This window comes from Scyliorhinus torazame, chromosome 10 (genome assembly GCF_047496885.1).
Source record: "Scyliorhinus torazame isolate Kashiwa2021f chromosome 10, sScyTor2.1, whole genome shotgun sequence".
NCBI classification, from domain to species: Eukaryota; Metazoa; Chordata; class Chondrichthyes; order Carcharhiniformes; family Scyliorhinidae; genus Scyliorhinus; species Scyliorhinus torazame.
In genome coordinates this window covers 243,968,945-243,985,716 of record NC_092716.1, presented here as the reverse complement: position 1 = coordinate 243,985,716, position 16,772 = coordinate 243,968,945, and the positions used below count along the sequence as shown (strand labels likewise).

General features: G+C 45.0%; 1 protein-coding gene across 4 annotated transcripts in view; it reads right to left on the bottom strand.

Annotated features, from left to right (window-relative positions):
- ckap5 (cytoskeleton associated protein 5) overlaps positions 1-16,772 on the bottom strand; it is a 188,275-nt gene that overhangs the window by 114,222 nt on the left and 57,281 nt on the right. For all 4 annotated transcript variants that reach the window (XM_072466631.1, XM_072466633.1, XM_072466634.1 and 1 more), the window contains exons 11-15: positions 11,037-11,201; positions 10,792-10,920; positions 7,052-7,219; positions 6,500-6,604; positions 1,028-1,138 (exon numbers count right to left, since the gene is read on the bottom strand). In XM_072466631.1, coding sequence (XP_072322732.1) covers positions 1,028-1,138; positions 6,500-6,604; positions 7,052-7,219; positions 10,792-10,920; positions 11,037-11,201 — 678 coding nt within the window. The remainder of the gene's footprint in view (positions 1-1,027; positions 1,139-6,499; positions 6,605-7,051; positions 7,220-10,791; positions 10,921-11,036; positions 11,202-16,772) is intronic.

Below are 16,772 nucleotides of genomic sequence, written 5' to 3'. Positions count from 1 at the left end.
TAGAACCTTTGTTTAAAGCGGATTGAAAATTCACCATCTTCTAAACCAAACTGCAACTTTTAAGTTAATTAACGAAATAAAAGACTAGACTTTCGATAATGAACCCTTAATATCCCTCAGTCACCAAACCTCACTGTAGCACTCAAATGCACCCAAATTCAGCACTCAGTGCAAAATAAATGGAGAGGTTCACTTGTGCTTTCAAAAATCGTGAAACAGGCACCGTGGCTGCAGAGGGAGAGTGGGTACAAAAAATGCCCAACATCACTATAATTTGCTGAAAGTTGCCGCTGGTCAGGGGACTTCTGCAAGGGCTGCACACACCGCTGACTGCCCACGTGAACTCAGGACCACAGTACATATGGCACACAAGTGTCTTCGTTCTCTGCGCCCCCCCCACTGACCACAGTTGCCCTCTTGCCCCAGCCAGCGCGCTCTCCGGCACAATCAGTGTCATCTTTTTGGCTGGGATGTTGTGTGTGAGGAGTGAAGTATGTATCTGCGGCTGTAGATTGTCAGCTTGTCGAGTGTCAATCGCGAATCCGGGGGGCACCGTTTCTCATTGGAAGCGACTGTGTTTCACGTGGCGGCTGTGCAAGCCCCTTAACAATCACTGAATCGGTACAGGTGCAGCAGCAGTTTTGCCGTTGTGGAAGTCCACAAATCATCTCCCAGGCATCAACACTAAGTCTCAGGAACGGAGAATCCAGCCAATGACTAGACTTCCTGGTGGATGATGGAGCCATGATCTCTATAATTATACAACCCAGGGTTCTTTCAGAGTATCATTTAGAAAATTGATAATGAAGTTGTTATACAGCAGCACGAGCATGCCAGAATATTAAGAAAGTACTAAGTATGAACACTGGCAATACTGTAGCCATGTATAGATAGTATATGCAGCTTGATTCCCCACAATAGTAATATTTTTTGAAATGTTAAGCCCTGCTTAAGAATAGGCATTGCCCCTTATTTGCACATAACATATTTGCACAGAACAAGTCTGTTAAATACAGATATTAGATACCTTCTGGAACTCCTCCATACTGGCTAATCTTTCCTTCCAGTTGCTACTGTCAAGTTGCTGTAGGCAGGAGGCTGGTAACACAGTTGCAGCTCTCTCCTCACACACCTCAATCTTTTTTAAAAAAGAGAGAACTTTTTAAACAATAAATGCCACAAGTGTATTGGTAACAGATTTTTAGAAAATCTTTCAGTCCTGGAGGCATATAAAAACAATGGAACAGCCCTGCATTATACGCCAGCACAAACTAATACCAGTCTCGTGTAGCTCTTGTATAAAGTCTAACATTTTTAAATGCTGTGCTGTCAAATACCTAATTTTAAAAATTATTTCCTGGATTGTGGACGTCACCAGCAAGGCCAGCATATGTTGCGCATTACTAGCTGGGGCCTTGAGAAAGTGGTGCTGAGCCAGCTTCTTGAAGCACAGCAGTTCATGTGGTGCAGGTACACCCAAAGTGCTATCAGCTTTTCTTTAGTGCTTTGCACAACCATTTCAGAGAGACAGTTAATGTCCATCACATTGCTGTGGGTTTGGAGTCAGTGAGTCAGGTGGGTTTTATAACAATCAACAGTTTCAGTCATTACGGAGACTAGCTTTCAATTCCAGAATTCCAATTATTAATCAAATTATATTAATTATGAATTACACCAGTTGCCATGATGGAATTTGAACCAGTATCCCTAGAGTCCAGGGTAGCTGCAGAGTGGGAACTTGTGGACACCTTGCGTGAAATAATCTGCCGTAAGGGGGCTGGAGTAGTCTCAATTGTCCATGCTGAAGGACAGGAGAGTGAGAGTTGTCCAACATGTCTACGGTTCTTCGGGTGGAAGTAGGGGCCTCCAGGGTGATGAGCAAACTGACCATGGTGTCTCAACCAATATGGATAAAGGGAAATCTGTGGATATTATGCAGATGGCATTTGACAAGATGCCAAATCAAACATTATTACACAAAGTTTAAGTTCATAGTTTAGGGTATAACATGTTAGTATGGACAGAGGATTGGTTAGCTAACAGGAAACAGTAGGCATAAATGGGTTAATTTCAATTTGGAAAGATGTAATGAGTGGAGTGCCACAAGGTGCTGGTCGGGACCTCAAATATATACAATCAATATAAATGATTTGGTCGAAGGGACTGAATGTCTATGTTTGCTAAATTTGATGACACAAAGATAGGTAGGAAATTAAATTGAGAGAACGGCAAAAAAGCATCTGCAAAGGGAGTTTACAGAGAGTGCAGCTGACTGGGAGCAGAGTCAGAGTGCGGAGTTCCAGTTGGTCCACAGGGCAGCTACACTCTGTAAGGTAAGAGGGAATGGAGGCTAGGGCAGTTGTATGCTATTTGAGGAACTGGCAGATAGAATGTAACATGGAAACATGCAAACTCGCCCTCTTTGGCAGGAAGAATAGAAAAACAACATATTTTTGAAATGGGAGACAGATTGCAAAATTCCTGCACAGGGGATCTGGGTGGCTTAGAACATGAATCAGAAGTTAGAATGCAGACACAGCAAGTGATTAGGAAAGCAAATGTGACGTTATTGATTACTGCAAGAAGCATGAAATATTAATGTAGGAATGTTTTGCTACAGTTGTACATGGTATTGGTGAGAACACATCTAAAATACAGTGTACAGTTTTGGGTCTCCTTACTTGAGATAAGGTTATATAAGCATTTCAGAGAAGGCTCACTCTAATAATTCCTGGGATTAAGGGGTTGAGTAAAGGTTGGGCCATATCCAGTGTTTAGAGGAATGAAAGGTAACCTTATTGAAAAATACAAGATGCTGAGGGTAATTGACAGGTTGGATGCAGAGAGGATATTCCCCCTTGCGGTACAGACCGGAAGCAGGAGGTCTCCCATTTAAGATTAAAATGAGCAGAAATGTATTTTCTCCCTGGTCTGTGGAATTCTCTTCCAGAGAGCAGCGGAGGTTGTGTCTTTGAATATTTTTACGGCAGAGTTAGAAAGACTCTTAACTGACAAGGATACCGGGGCAGACAGAAAAGCGGAGTTGAGGCCACAATCAGGACATCCATGATCTAACTGAATAGCAGAGCAGGCTCGAGGAGCCAAATAAGCCACTCCTGCTCCTAATTCTTATGTTTTTTTCGTAACTGGAAATGCGCTTAGAGACTCAACCGTTTTTAATGTGAGGCAGGGAAAGGAACAAGAACAAGGGAGATGAACAAGTCTGATGGGGTGAAAGGTGGGAGAGATTAAATGACAAAAGGGTCAATGCTGCAAGGTAATATTTTTGATATTGAATATTTTAAAGCCAATGACTCCCATAGCTAACAACAGAAAAATACACAACATATGCAGCCCCATTTCAGGTCTGTAACCTTTCAACACTAATGCCATTTTTTAAAAAAATCTTGCACTATCGCCTATCATTTAATCTGCTTTTCACCATTTCAAACACTTTTCCCTTTCCCATTGTTCCTTCCTTTCCCAGCCTTGATTAAAACTGCTAACTAAACACGGTAGTACAAGTGGATAGCACTGTGGCTTCACAGCGTCAGGGTCCAGATTAGATTCCCCACTGGGTCACTGTCTGTGCGGAGTCTGCACGGTCTCCCAGTGTCTGCGTGGGTTTCCTCCGGGTGATCCGGTTTCCTCCCACAGGCCAAAGACGTGCAGGTTAGGTGGATTGGCCATGATAAATTGCCCTTAGTGACCAAAAAGGTTAGATGGGGTTATTGGGTTACGGAGATAGGGTGGAAGTGAGGGCTTAAGTGGGTCGGTGCAGACTCGATGGGCCGAATGGCCTCCTTCTGCACTGTATGTTCTATATTCTATGTAAGCATGCGGCAATTCTGGCGATAGGTTGCCAACTTGAAACATGAATTTGCTCCCCAGGTACTACCACAGAGTATTTGCAATTACATAAATAGTCATTGTTTTTGCGATCCCTTTGGCACAGCATCACAATATAAAAAATAATTTAAGTCACATCCATTTTTTGCACTGAGGACAGATTGGCCTTGGGACCTAATAATTAATTTCTTAGTAGATTCCTAGGAGTAATTCCCTTTCTTTGCAGTGAGAAGCCTTTTACGGGAGCTTCCCAAAACCTTCCTAATGGAATAGGACTCAAATAAATTACCAGGACAACTCTATAAGCTATTTCTGGATGTTGCTAGAATAACTAAAATAACCTCATTCTTGACCCACTTTCCCAATTCCTCTATACAAGAGACAATTAATTCAGCTCAACAAAACTTTAGTAATAATAGAATTAATTTTGTTTAAACTATTTTGAATGCAGAGTACCCAGCACACTGACAGATAAGCTGCTAGCAGGTTGAAAAAAGCCTACAGGTAATCTCAGGTAACAGATATATGGCAACATTCAGAGGACTGAAAACAGGTCATTCCTGATGGAAGGGACGCCCTTCTGTCCTATTTTTGTGCACATACCCACAGGCTCTAAAAGAGGGAAACACAGCAATACCAGTACATTTTCAAAGGCACAATATCACATCACAAGTAACAGAAAAATAATTATAGAATCATAGAAGTTTACAGCATGGAAACAGGCCCTTCGGCCCAACCAGTCCATGCCGCCCAGTTTTTACCATTAAGCTAGTCCCAGTTGCCCGCACTTGGCCCATAACCCTCTATACCCATCTTACCCATGTAACTATCTAAATGCTTTTTTAAAGACACAATTGTACCCGCCTCTACTACTACCTCTGGCAGCCCATTCCAGACACTCACTACCCTCTGAGTGAAGAAATTGCCCCTCTGGGCCCTTCTGAATCTCTCCCCTCTCACCTTAAACCTATGCCCTCTAGTTTTAGACTCCCCTACCTTTGGGAAAAGATGTTGACTATCTACCTTATCTATGCCCCTCATTATGTTATAGACCTCTATAAGATCACCCCTAAGCCTCCTACACTCCAAGGAAAAAAGTCCCAGTTTATCCAGCCTCTCCTTATAACTCAAACCATCAAGTCCCGGAAACATCCTAGTAAATCTTTTCTGCACTCTTTCCAGTTTAATAATATCCTTTCTATAATAGGGTGACCAGAACTGCAGACAGTATTCCAAGTGTGGCCGTACCAATGTCTTGTACAACTTCAACAAGACGTCCCAACTCCTGTATTCAATGTTCTGACCAATGAAACCAAGCATGCCGAATGCCTTTTTCACCACCCTGTCCACCTGCGACTCCACCTTCAAGGAGCTATGAACCTGTACTCCTAGATCTCTTTGTTCTATAACCCTCCCCAACGCCATACCGTTAACGGAGTAGGTCCTTAGTTTCCTAACATCCATGCCTTTCTCCACTGTGAATACCGATGAGAAATATTCATTCAGGATCTCACCCAACTCTTGTGGCTCTGCACATAGATGTCCTTGTTGATCCTTAAGAGGCCCTACTCTGTCCCTAGTTACTCTTTTCCCCTTTATGTATCTGTAGAAACTCTTTGGATTCTCCTTTGCATTATTTGCCAAAGCAATTTCATGTCCCCTTTTTGCCCTCCTGATTTCCCTCTTAACTCTATTTCGACAATCTCTATACTCTTCAAGGGATCCACTTGATCCCAGCTGCTTATGTACGTCATATTATATATTATACCAATATTGGACTGGCATATTACATACATCTATTGAGCAAAGTAGAATCCAGCTGTTGTTAATCAAACTTGCTCTTGTAAAGTAACTCACTCAGTTCTGCTGAATCAGCTTTTCAGGGTTTTCTGTTTTATTTGTGGACAGAATAGGTATCTGCCCATAACAGAAACAGGGGAGACAGTGGCATTGACACTGGACTAGTAATCCAGACACCCAGGATAATGCTCCAGGGACGCTGGTTCGAAACGCACCACGCAGATGGTGAAATTTTTGAAAATCTGCAATTAGAAGTCTAATGACCATGAAACCATTGTTCATGGTCACAAAAACCCATCTGGTTCACTCTTGTCCTTTAGGGAACGAAATAGGCCACCCTTACCTGGTCTGGTCTACATCATTTGAGACCAGATCAACATTAAACTACAGTTTTATAGTATCGCTGCAAGGCATATGGTCCATCTCTGTTTTACCTTGTGAATCACCACCTTTTGGAGTACAACCATTGGCTTTTCAGGGGACAGTTTTAAAGGTCAACTACATTTTTGTGGGTCCGAGTAACATATAGACCAGACCAGGTAAGGACAGATTTCCTTTGCTAAAAGGATAGTGAACAAGACCATTTTCAACCATACTTCAGGTGCATGATCACCATTACTGATGTAAAAACTATTATTCCAGATTTGATTATATTCTCCAGTTGCCTTGGTGTGATTTGAACTCAATCGTCAGATCACAGCAAAACCACTATCCTACCATACCCCTAATTAAGGTAATTTAAATCTCCTGCTAAGCCTTCTGCACAAATTTTAAAAGGTTCTTCCATATAAAACTAAAAAATTGTACAGCAAAATTTCAAGTATAAACATGTCTGGAAATGAATACTTACACTCAGCTCTGGTTCCACCTCTCTGATTTCTGTTGCTTTTTTCCCTTTACCACCTGGACCAGAAGCAGGCCCTGGTCCTTTCCCTTTTTTGGGCTGCCCACCTGGCTGCAGAACACAGGATGTTACTCTTTAATAACTACAGTCTGCCCCAAAACAGTTCATGGATTTATTTAGGGAGTTACAAATTAAACACAAGTTAGCTAATCGTCACATTACAACTCTAGAGATACAGACTTGGCCAGTTAGTTAAATAGTCTGGATATGCTTCAGGTTACACAGGTTCTTATAAACTATACTAGAATAGAAGCTCCATTTTCTAAACATAAAATATTGTGTTACACATGGTATGGACACATTCCCATTATTGGAGTTTATTGCATTAAAAAGACATATTTAAGTTTAATTTAATTCAATTCAATAGTAATATGACGGAGAATGTAACCTGCAGCCATGCAGAAATCAAACTTCAAATTATTAGAAGGGCAAATACATTTATATAATTACACAATTAACATGTCAAGTAAACAAACAAATCCAAGTCTAAATCTTTACCTTCGTAGGTTTCTTTGATGGCCCACTTTTGGTTGCGGGAGCATCTACTTTGTCACCAGAGCTCGAAGACGGAACAACTTTACCTTGCGGCCCAGGCTTTGCCACTTTTGATGTGCCTGCACTTTTGTTCCCAAGAATCAGTTCTACCTTATCTGAACATTCTTTAATCTGAAATGACAACAGTTATGCTGTAACATCATGAAGCACAATGTAGCATTAGACCCAACGCAAGTCAATCAGTTTTGCACATCAAATAAACTAAACAACTCAAATCTAAAATTATGGGAAAAGTAGTACGTCATTCATCACCTTGCACACTGCCCCTGCTCCCACTACCACCCAACCCCTCCACAATCATCTATTCGCAAGTCTGTACCGGATTGCAATTAGACCACAGTAGCCATATACCCCATATCCACTTACCTACTTTTGTTTTTTGTAAACTCAAAACCCTTTACCTAGCCATCTCAATTTTAAATTCCTATTGTGTTCCAGGTGGCCACTAACTTTAGAAAACTGTGCACAAGGATACCCAACCAGTTTGCTCCTCCATTATTTCTAGTACCCACTATTCAGAAAATATTCTGATCCAGCTTTCCCTTAAGAGGTGAAACGTGGATGACCATGCACTACCCACTAACAAACACCATCTACCATAGTTTGGTTTGTGGATTATTTCCCTACAGTTTTACTGACCCTCATACAACCCATCAGAAAACTGACAACTCGCTATGCCTTCAACTAACTTACATAAATTATGAAAAGCGGAGACCTCAGCACAGATGCTGGTTGCATCCCAGAGAACAAATACTTTGTGTGCCTTCTAGAAGTTCACATGGATAAAATCCATAAACATTTCCCCAATCCACAATGTCAATAGCCAGCTCAAATAATTTAACTAGCCTAGTCAGACATGGCCTACCAATACTAATCTATCCTGAATCTTCGATCATTTGAACTGTGCAGTCACTAGAATTCTGGGAGAGTTGTTGGAATCAAAGTTAAAATGCTAGGCCCACAGTAATCTGGTTTCTCGCTCCTTCCATTCTTAGTTAAATTGCATTTGAAACGTTCCAATCTAAAGGGACAATTTGTAAATCAAATCTGGAGAACATGGAAAATTACAAGCGAACAATTTTTTTATTAAAAAATTTTCTTTTTTGGATTGGATTTGTTTGTCACGTGTACCGAGGTACAGTGAAAAGTATTTTTCTGCGAGCTGCTCAACAGATCATTAAGTACATGAGAAGAAAAGGGAATAAAAGAAAATACATAATAGGGCAACACAACATATACAATGTAACTACATAAGCACTGGCATCGGATGAAGCATACAGGGTGTAGTGTTAATGAGGTCAGTCCATAAGAGGGTCATTTAGGAGTCTGGCGACAGTGGGGAAGAAGCTGTTTTGGAGTCTGTTCGTGCGTGCTCTCAGGCTTCTGTATCTCCTGCCCGATGAAAGAAGTTGGAAGAGTAAGCCAGGTGGGAGGGATCTTTGATTATGCTGCCCGCTTTCCCCAGGCAGCGGGAGGTGTAGATGGAGTCAATGGATAGGAGACAGGTTCGTGTGATGGACTGGGCGGTGTTCACGACTCTGAAGTTTCTTGCGGTCCAGGGCCGAGCAGTTGCCATACCAGGCTGTGATGCAGCCCGATAGGATGCTTTCTATGGTGCATCTGTAAAAGTTGGTAAGGGTTAATGTGGACATGCCGAATTTCCTTAGTTTCCTGAGGAAGTATAGGCACGGTTGTGCTTTCTTGGTGGTAGCGTCGACGTGGGTGGACCAGGACAGATTTTTGGAGATGTGCACCCCTAGGAATTTGAAACTGCTAACCATCTCCACCTCACCCCTGTCAGCATCAACGGGGCTGTGTACAGTACTTTTTAGCTTCCTGAAGTCAATTACCAGCTCTTTAGTTTTGCTGGCATTGAGGGAGAGATTGCGCATTTTAAGCACTGTTGTTGTTCCGATGCTTTTTGCTTAATCAAAATTATTAATTCCGGAAATATTTCTCCTTCTCAAATGATGCAGCGAGCATCAAGTTGACTCGCAATCTGTGCAAACTTCATACCAATGTGTTCACCTGAAGGATGCCAGAGTCCAGGCAGATGCACATTATTTATACATGCTCGACAGATAGTTGTAGGCTAAGATCGTATCATAACTATTGATATTTTTAATGAAAGATTTCATTTTACATGTTTTATTGCCATTTACTCACTTATTTATGCTTATATTTATGGGGATAGGGTGGAAGTGTGGGGATAGGGTGGAAGTGTGGGCTTAGGTAGGGTGCTGTTTCCAAGGGCCGGCGCAGACTGGTTGGGCCGAATGGCATCTTTCTGCACTGTAAATTCTGTGATTTAGTTTCTTTTGGAATTAAAACCCCTTTTGCTCTTGCAGAAGTGCATTTGGAAAAACAAAGAATTGTTACAGAAATAGAATTTGGCACATTCTCCGATTAAATCTTTGAATAATTAAAAGACAGAAGACGGGCAATTCAGCCCATCTCGTCTTTGCTGCACCTCTGAAGCAGAAATTTACCTGGTTTCACTCTCCAACCTTTGTTCCATAGTCCTGCACATAATTTTTTCAGATAACGAACCAATTCCCTCTTGAACGCCTCAATTGAACTTACCTCAACCACACACATGGGCATCGCATTCCTGAGAGAAGCTGTTCCCTCCTGCTGCTATTACTTTCTTTGCCAATTACATTAAATCGGTGCCCTTCGGTTGCCAATCATTTCATAAATGGGAATAGTTTTCCCTCATCGACTACGCCCAGATTCCTCATGATTTTGGATACCTCTATCGAATTTTTTCTCAATCTTCTCTTCCGCAAGGAGAGCAGTTCCAATCTTTCTACGCTACTGTAAGTTCATCATGTCTAGAACCATTTTCATCATTTTGTTTTTTCATCCTCTAATGCCTTCACATCCTTCCCAAAAGAGCATGCTGTCCAAAATTGAACGCAATAGTCTAGTTCAGGCCAAACCAGTCTTTTATACAGGTATAGCATAAACGTCCTCATCTTTATACTCTATGCCCCTGTTGACAAAGCACAGGGTGCAGTTTGCTTTATTACCACTCTCTCAAGCTGGCCTGCCACCTTCAATGGACATATACACCTTGGTCACCCCGAATATAAAATAAAAGGATAAGCAAAGTTCTGAAGAGAATTAGGGCAAAAAGAAATTAAGATTTCAACAATGTTAGAAAATCTTTCATTAGCGATACATTTGGGAAAGTAAAACATATTTTAGCAATGCACTTATTCTAGTTTGGAAAGTTTTTATTCCTTGAATCAAATTTTTTTTTTTTTTTTTTTTTTTTTTTATAAAGTGTCAGCTGCATCCTAACATACATTTTGGGTGAAAATTTAGCGAAGTTCATAGGTAAATCAACTGCAGAAGAAATCAACTAAATAAAACACCTAGGGACAGACTGCATGAGGAAGTGCAGGGAGTTGCGATGTGCACCATTAAGTGCTCAGTCAGCAGCTTCACAGCTCAGCTCCAACCATTTAAGTGCAAGATTAGATGTCCTCATTGTGCAGGTTGCGACACATGTCCCCACAGAAGAGAAAGACTTAACGGTGTCCAAATGTCAAACAAATCATTCAACCAAAATTAGATTAGAATTAACATTTTACATCTGATTTTTGGAAAATTATCTTTGGAATAGATGATTTTAACTTCAAAATGTGAAGAAGGTACAAATTTATGTAATAACTCACCTTGTCAAGTTTAAGTTTATCAACATCAACAAGGAAAGGGTTCATTAATCTTTCGCCAACTACCCTTAGAGCAGTACCTAGTGCTTCAAAGGCAGAATCCCTTACCTCGGCTGCAGAATCATTAATTTGCTGTAAATAATTAGATTATATTAGTTCACAAGTTTTTCATAATTATTTTCTGAAACACAAATTATAACCACAAATGTCAATAAAGATAGAGAAGCATATAATCTTTTGTTACCTACCTTAAGCAAAGCAGCGCAAAGTGGTTTTAAAAGACTTTTTGGCAACATGGAGGGAGTGCAGCAACGGAAACTTCTTGCCAAGAAGAGTGATGCCTGTTGCTTGATTGATGGGTTTTTGTTCTCCATTACAGCCAGCACATCTTCACTTAGGTTCTGTAATGTAGTCTGAATACAAACATCTTATTATTGATCTCCGCAATTGGGACTTCCGGGTGCGGCGATGACCAGCTAAGTCGCACGTTTCAGCAGCTCCCGGTGGAACGGACTTTTGGGCTCTTAATAAGAGCCCCAACGGCAATTTTAACGGCTAAAAGCACTGTGCGGTAAACCAGAAGGGAATCCCCCCTGGATACGGATGGAAAAAGGAGAGGAAAGTGGCCGGATTGCGGTGGATCCTTTAGAGCAGCGGCAAGGAAGGCAAGCAAAAACCAAGATGGCGTCGGAAGGTGGCAGTTTAATATGGGGCCCTGAACAACACGAGTTTTTGAAACGCTGCGTGGAAGAACTCAAAAAGGAAATGAAGAAGGAGCTGTTGGCCCCGATATTACAGGCGATCGAAGGGCTAAAGGATGAGCAAAAGACCCAGGAGCGGGAGCTTCGGGTCGTGAAGGCAAAGGCTGCCGAGAACGAGGACGATATACAGGGCCTGGTGGTGAAGACGGAATTGCACGAGGCACACCATAAACGATGTGTGGAAAGATTGGAGGTGCTGGAGAATAACGCGAGGAGGAATAATTTAAGGATTCTTGGTCTTCCTGAAGGTGTAGAAGGAGCAGATGTCGGGGCATATGTGAGCACGATGCTGCACTCGTTAATGGGAGCGGAGGCCGCGGCGGGTCCGCTGGAGGTGGAGGGAGCATACCGAGTGATGGCGCGAGGACCGAGAGCAGGAGAAATTCCTAGAGCCATAGTGGTGAGATTCCTCCGTTTTAAGGACAAAGAGATGGTCCTTAGATGGGCAAAGAAAACTCGGAGCAGTAGGTGGGAGAACGCGATGATCCGCGTATATCAAGACTGGAGTGCGGAGGTGGCGAGAAGGAGGGCGAGCTTTAATCGGGCCAAGGCGGTGCTTCACAAAAAGATGATAAAATTTGGAATGCTACAACCGGCAAGACGGTGGGTCACACATCAAGGGAGGCACCACTACTTTGAGACGGCGGATGAGGCGTGGACTTTTATTGTGGAAGAAAAACTGGAATAAGCGGGTTACTAAAAAAGAACGTTTGAAACAAAGTGTGGGGCGAGTATGGGGGGGAAAAGAGGGGGGAAAAAAGGGGGGGGGGGGGGGAGAAAAAAGATGAGTCTTATGTTATTAATCCTGCGATGTGGTAACTTTTCTCTCTTCCACAGGTGGTGGTGGAGGGAGGAAGGGAGGTGGAGGAGATGGGGCGTTGGCCATTGGGGGCGGGGCCAAGGGAGAAGCGTGGGCTTGGTTCCCGCGCTATGATAATCATGGCGGGAATAGGGAAGCAGGAAGGAGGGGGCGTCGCACAGTGCGAGCCGAGGTCACGGGGGGGGGGGGGGGGAAGCAGAGGTCAGCCAGAGTTTGCTGACATCTGGGAGCAACATGGGGGGTGTAACTACGCTAGTGGGGGATCTAGCGGGGGGGGTGGGAGGGGGGAGTTACTGGGTTGCTGCTGCTGGGGGGGGGGGGGGGGGGGGGGGGAGACACAGCTGCGTGGGAACCGGGTGAGGAGCTGGAAAAAGGGGATGGCTAATCGACAAGGGGGGGGGGGGTAAAAAGCCCTCCAACCCGGTTGATCACGTGGAATGAGAGAGGGCTGAACGGGCCGATAGAGGGCACGAGTACTCGCACACCTTAAGAAACTTAAGGCAGACGTGGTTATGTTACAAGAGACGCACTTGAAACTTATAGACCAGGTTAGACTACGCAAAGGATGGGTGGGGCAGGTGTTTCATTCGGGGCTGGATGCGAAAAACAGGGGGGTGGCTATACTAGTGGGGAAGCGGGTTATGTTTGAGGCAAAGACCATAGAGGCGAATAGCAGGGGCAGATATGTGATGGTGAGTGGCAAATTACAGGGGGAGGCGGTGGTCTTGGTAAACGTATATGCCCCGAACTGGGATGATGCCAATTTTATGAGGCGCATGCTAGGACACATCCCGGACCTAGAGGTGGGAAAGTTGGTAATGGGGGGAGATTTTAATACGGTGCTGGAGCCAGGGCTGGACAGGTCGAGATCCAGGACTGGAAGGAGGCCGGCTGTAGTCAAGGTGCTTAAAGATTTTATGGAGCAGATGGGAGGAGTAGACCCATGGAGATTTAGCAGACCTAGGAGTAAGGAGTTTTCGTTTTTCTCCCATGTCCACAAAGTTTATTCGCGAATAGACTTTTTTGTCTTGGGAAGGGCGTTGATCCCGAAGGTGAGGGGGACGGAGTATACGGCTATAGCCATTTCGGATCACGCTCCACATTGGGTAGACTTGGAGATAGGGGAGGAAACAGAAGGGCGTCCACCCTGGAGAATGGACATGGGACTAATGGCAGATGAAGGGGTGTGTCTAAGGGTGAGGGGGTGCATTGAAAAATACTTGGAACTCAATGATAACGGGGAGGTCCAGGTGGGAGTGGTCTGGGAGGCGCTGAAGGCAGTGGTTAGAGGGGAGCTGATATCAATCAGGGCACATAAAGGAAAGCAGGAGAGTAGGGAATGGGAACGGTTGCTGCAAGAACTTCTGAGGGTGGACAGGCAATATGCGGAGGCACCGGAGGAGGGACTGTACAGGGAAAGGCAAAGGTTACACGTAGAATTTGACTTGCTGACAACGGGTACTGCAGAAGCACAGTGGAGGAAGGCACAGGGTGTACAGTATGAGTATGTGGAGAAGGCGAGCAGGTTGCTGGCCCATCAATTGAGGAAAAGGGGAGCAGCGAGGGAAATAGGGGGAGTGAGGGATGAGGAAGGAGAGATAGAGCGGGGAGCGGAGAGAGTGAATGGAGTGTTCAAGGCATTCTATAAAAGATTATACGAAGCTCGGCCCCCGGATGGGAAGGAGAGAATGATGTGCTTCCTGGACCGGCTGGAATTTCCTAAGGTGGAGGAGCAGGAGAGGGTGGGACTGGGAGCACAGATCGAGATAGAGGAAGTAGTGAAAGGAATTAGGAGTATGCAGGCGGGGAAGGCTCCGGGACCGGATGGATTTCCAGTCGAATTTTATAGGAAATATGTGGACTTGCTTGCCCCGATACTGATGAGAACCTTTAATGAGGCGAAGGAAAGGGGACAGCTGCCCCCGACTATGTCAGAGGCAACGATATCGCTTCTCCTAAAGGAGGAAAAAGACCCGCTGCAATGCGGGTCCTATAGACCTATTTCCCTCCTAAATGTAGACGCCAAGATTCTGGCCAAGGTAATGGCAATGAGGATAGAGGATTGTGTCCCGGGGGTAGTCGATGAGGACCAAACTGGGTTTGTGAAGGGGAGACAGCTGAATACGAATATACGAAGGCTGCTAGGGGTAATGATGATGCCCCCACCAGAGGGGGAAGCGGAGATAGTGGTGGCGATGGATGCCGATAAAGCATTTGATAGAGTGGAGTGGGATTATTTGTGGGAGGTGTTGAGGAGATTTGGCTTTGGAGATGAGTATATTAGATGGGTACAGCTGCTGTATAGGGCCCCGATGGCGAGCGTGGTCACGAATGGACGGGGGTCTGCGTATTTTAGGCTCCATAGAGGGACGAGGCAGGGATGTCCTCTGTCCCCATTATTGCTTGCACTGGCGATTGAGCCCCTGGCAATAGCATTGAGGGGTTCCAGGAAGTGGAGGGGAGTACTCAGGGGAGGAGGGGAACACCGGGTATCTCTTTACGCGGACGATTTATTGGTGTACGTGGCAGACCCGGCGGAGGGGATGCCAGAGATAATGCGGATACTTGGGGAGTTTGGAGAATTTTCAGGATATAAGCTGAACATGGGGAAAAGTGAGCTGTTTGTGGTGCATCCAGGGGAGCAGAGCAGAGAAATAGAGGACTTACCGCTGAGGAAGGTAACAAGGGACTTTCGCTACTTGGGGATCCAGATAGCCAAGAATTGGGGTACATTGCATAGGTTAAACTTAACGCGGTTGGTGGAACAGATGGAGGAGGACTTCAAGAGATGGGACATGGTATCCCTGTCACTGGCAGGGAGGGTACAAGCGGTTAAAATGGTGGTCCTCCCGAGATTCCCTTTTGTGTTCCAGTGCCTCCCGGTGGTGATCACAAAGGCTTTTTTCAAAAGGATTGAGAAGAGTATCATGAGTTGTGTGTGGGCCGGGAAGACCCTGAGCGTGAGGAAGGGATTTTTGCAGCGTAGTAGGGATAGGGGGGGGGCTGGCGCTACCAAGCCTGAGTGAGTACTACTGGGCCGCCAACATCTCAATGGTATGTAAGTGGATGCGAGAAGAGGAGGGAGCGGCGTGGAAGAGATTGGAGAAGGCGTCCTGTAGGGGGACTTGCCTACAAGCCATGGTGACGGCGCCGTTGCCGTTCTCACCGAAGAAATACACCACAAGCCCGGTGGTGGTGGCTACTCTGAAAATTTGGGGGCAATGGAGACGGCATAGGGGAAAGACGGGAGCCTCGGTGTGGTCCCCGATAAGAAATAATCATAAGTTTGCTCCGGGGAGAATGGATGGGGGATTTGGAACATGGCAAAGAGCAGGAGTAACACAATTGAGAGATCTGTTTGTAGATGGGACGTTTGCAAGTCTGGGAGCGCTGGCCGAAAAATATGGGTTGCCCCAAGGGAATGCATTCCGGTATATGCAACTGAGGGCTTTTGCGAGGCAACAGGTGAGGGAATTCCCGCAGCTCCCGACGCAGGAGGTGCAGGACAGAGTGATCTCAAAGACATGGGTGGGGGACGGTAAGGTATCAGACATATATAGGGAAATGAGGGACGAGGGGGAGATTATGGTAGATGAGCTGAAAGGGAAATGGGAAGAAGAGCTGGGGGGAGGAGATTGAGGAGGGGCTGTGGGCTGATGCCCTAAGTAGGGTAAACTCATCGTCCTCGTGTACCAGGCTAAGCCTGATACAATTTAAGGTGTTACACAGGGCGCATATGACTGGAGCACGGCTCAGTAAATTTTTGGGAGTAGAGGATAGGTGTGCGAGATGCTCGAGAAGCCCAGCGAATCACACCCACATGTTCTGGTCATGTCCGGCACTACAGGGGTTTTGGGTGGGGGTGACAAAGGTGCTTTCGAAGGTGGTGGGGGTCCAGGTCGAACCAAGCTGGGGGTTGACTATATTCGGGGTTGCAGAAGAGCCGGGAGTGCAGGAGGCGAAAGAGGCTGATGTTTTGGCCTTTGCGTCCCTAGTAGCCCGGCGCAGGATACTGTTGATGTGGAAGGAAGCCAAGCCCCCAGGTGTGGAGACCTGGATAAATGACATGGCAGGGTTTATAAAGCTGGAACGGATTAAGTTAGTCCTAAGGGGATCGGCTCAAGGGTTCACCAGGCGGTGGCAACCGTTCGTCGAATACCTCACAGAAAGATAGAGGGAATGGAAAAGAAGAAGACAGCAGCAGCAACCCAGTGGGGGGGGGGGGGGAGAAGAGAGAGAGAGAGAGAGAGAGAGAGAGAGAGAGAGAGAGAGAGGAGGAACCAGAGGGATTCTCAGGGATGTTAATATATAAGTATAATATGTATAGGTTGTTGTTATAGATAATTGTATATTGGACGGTTAAAACATATTTTTGGAGAATATTTATCTGGGACAAGGAATTG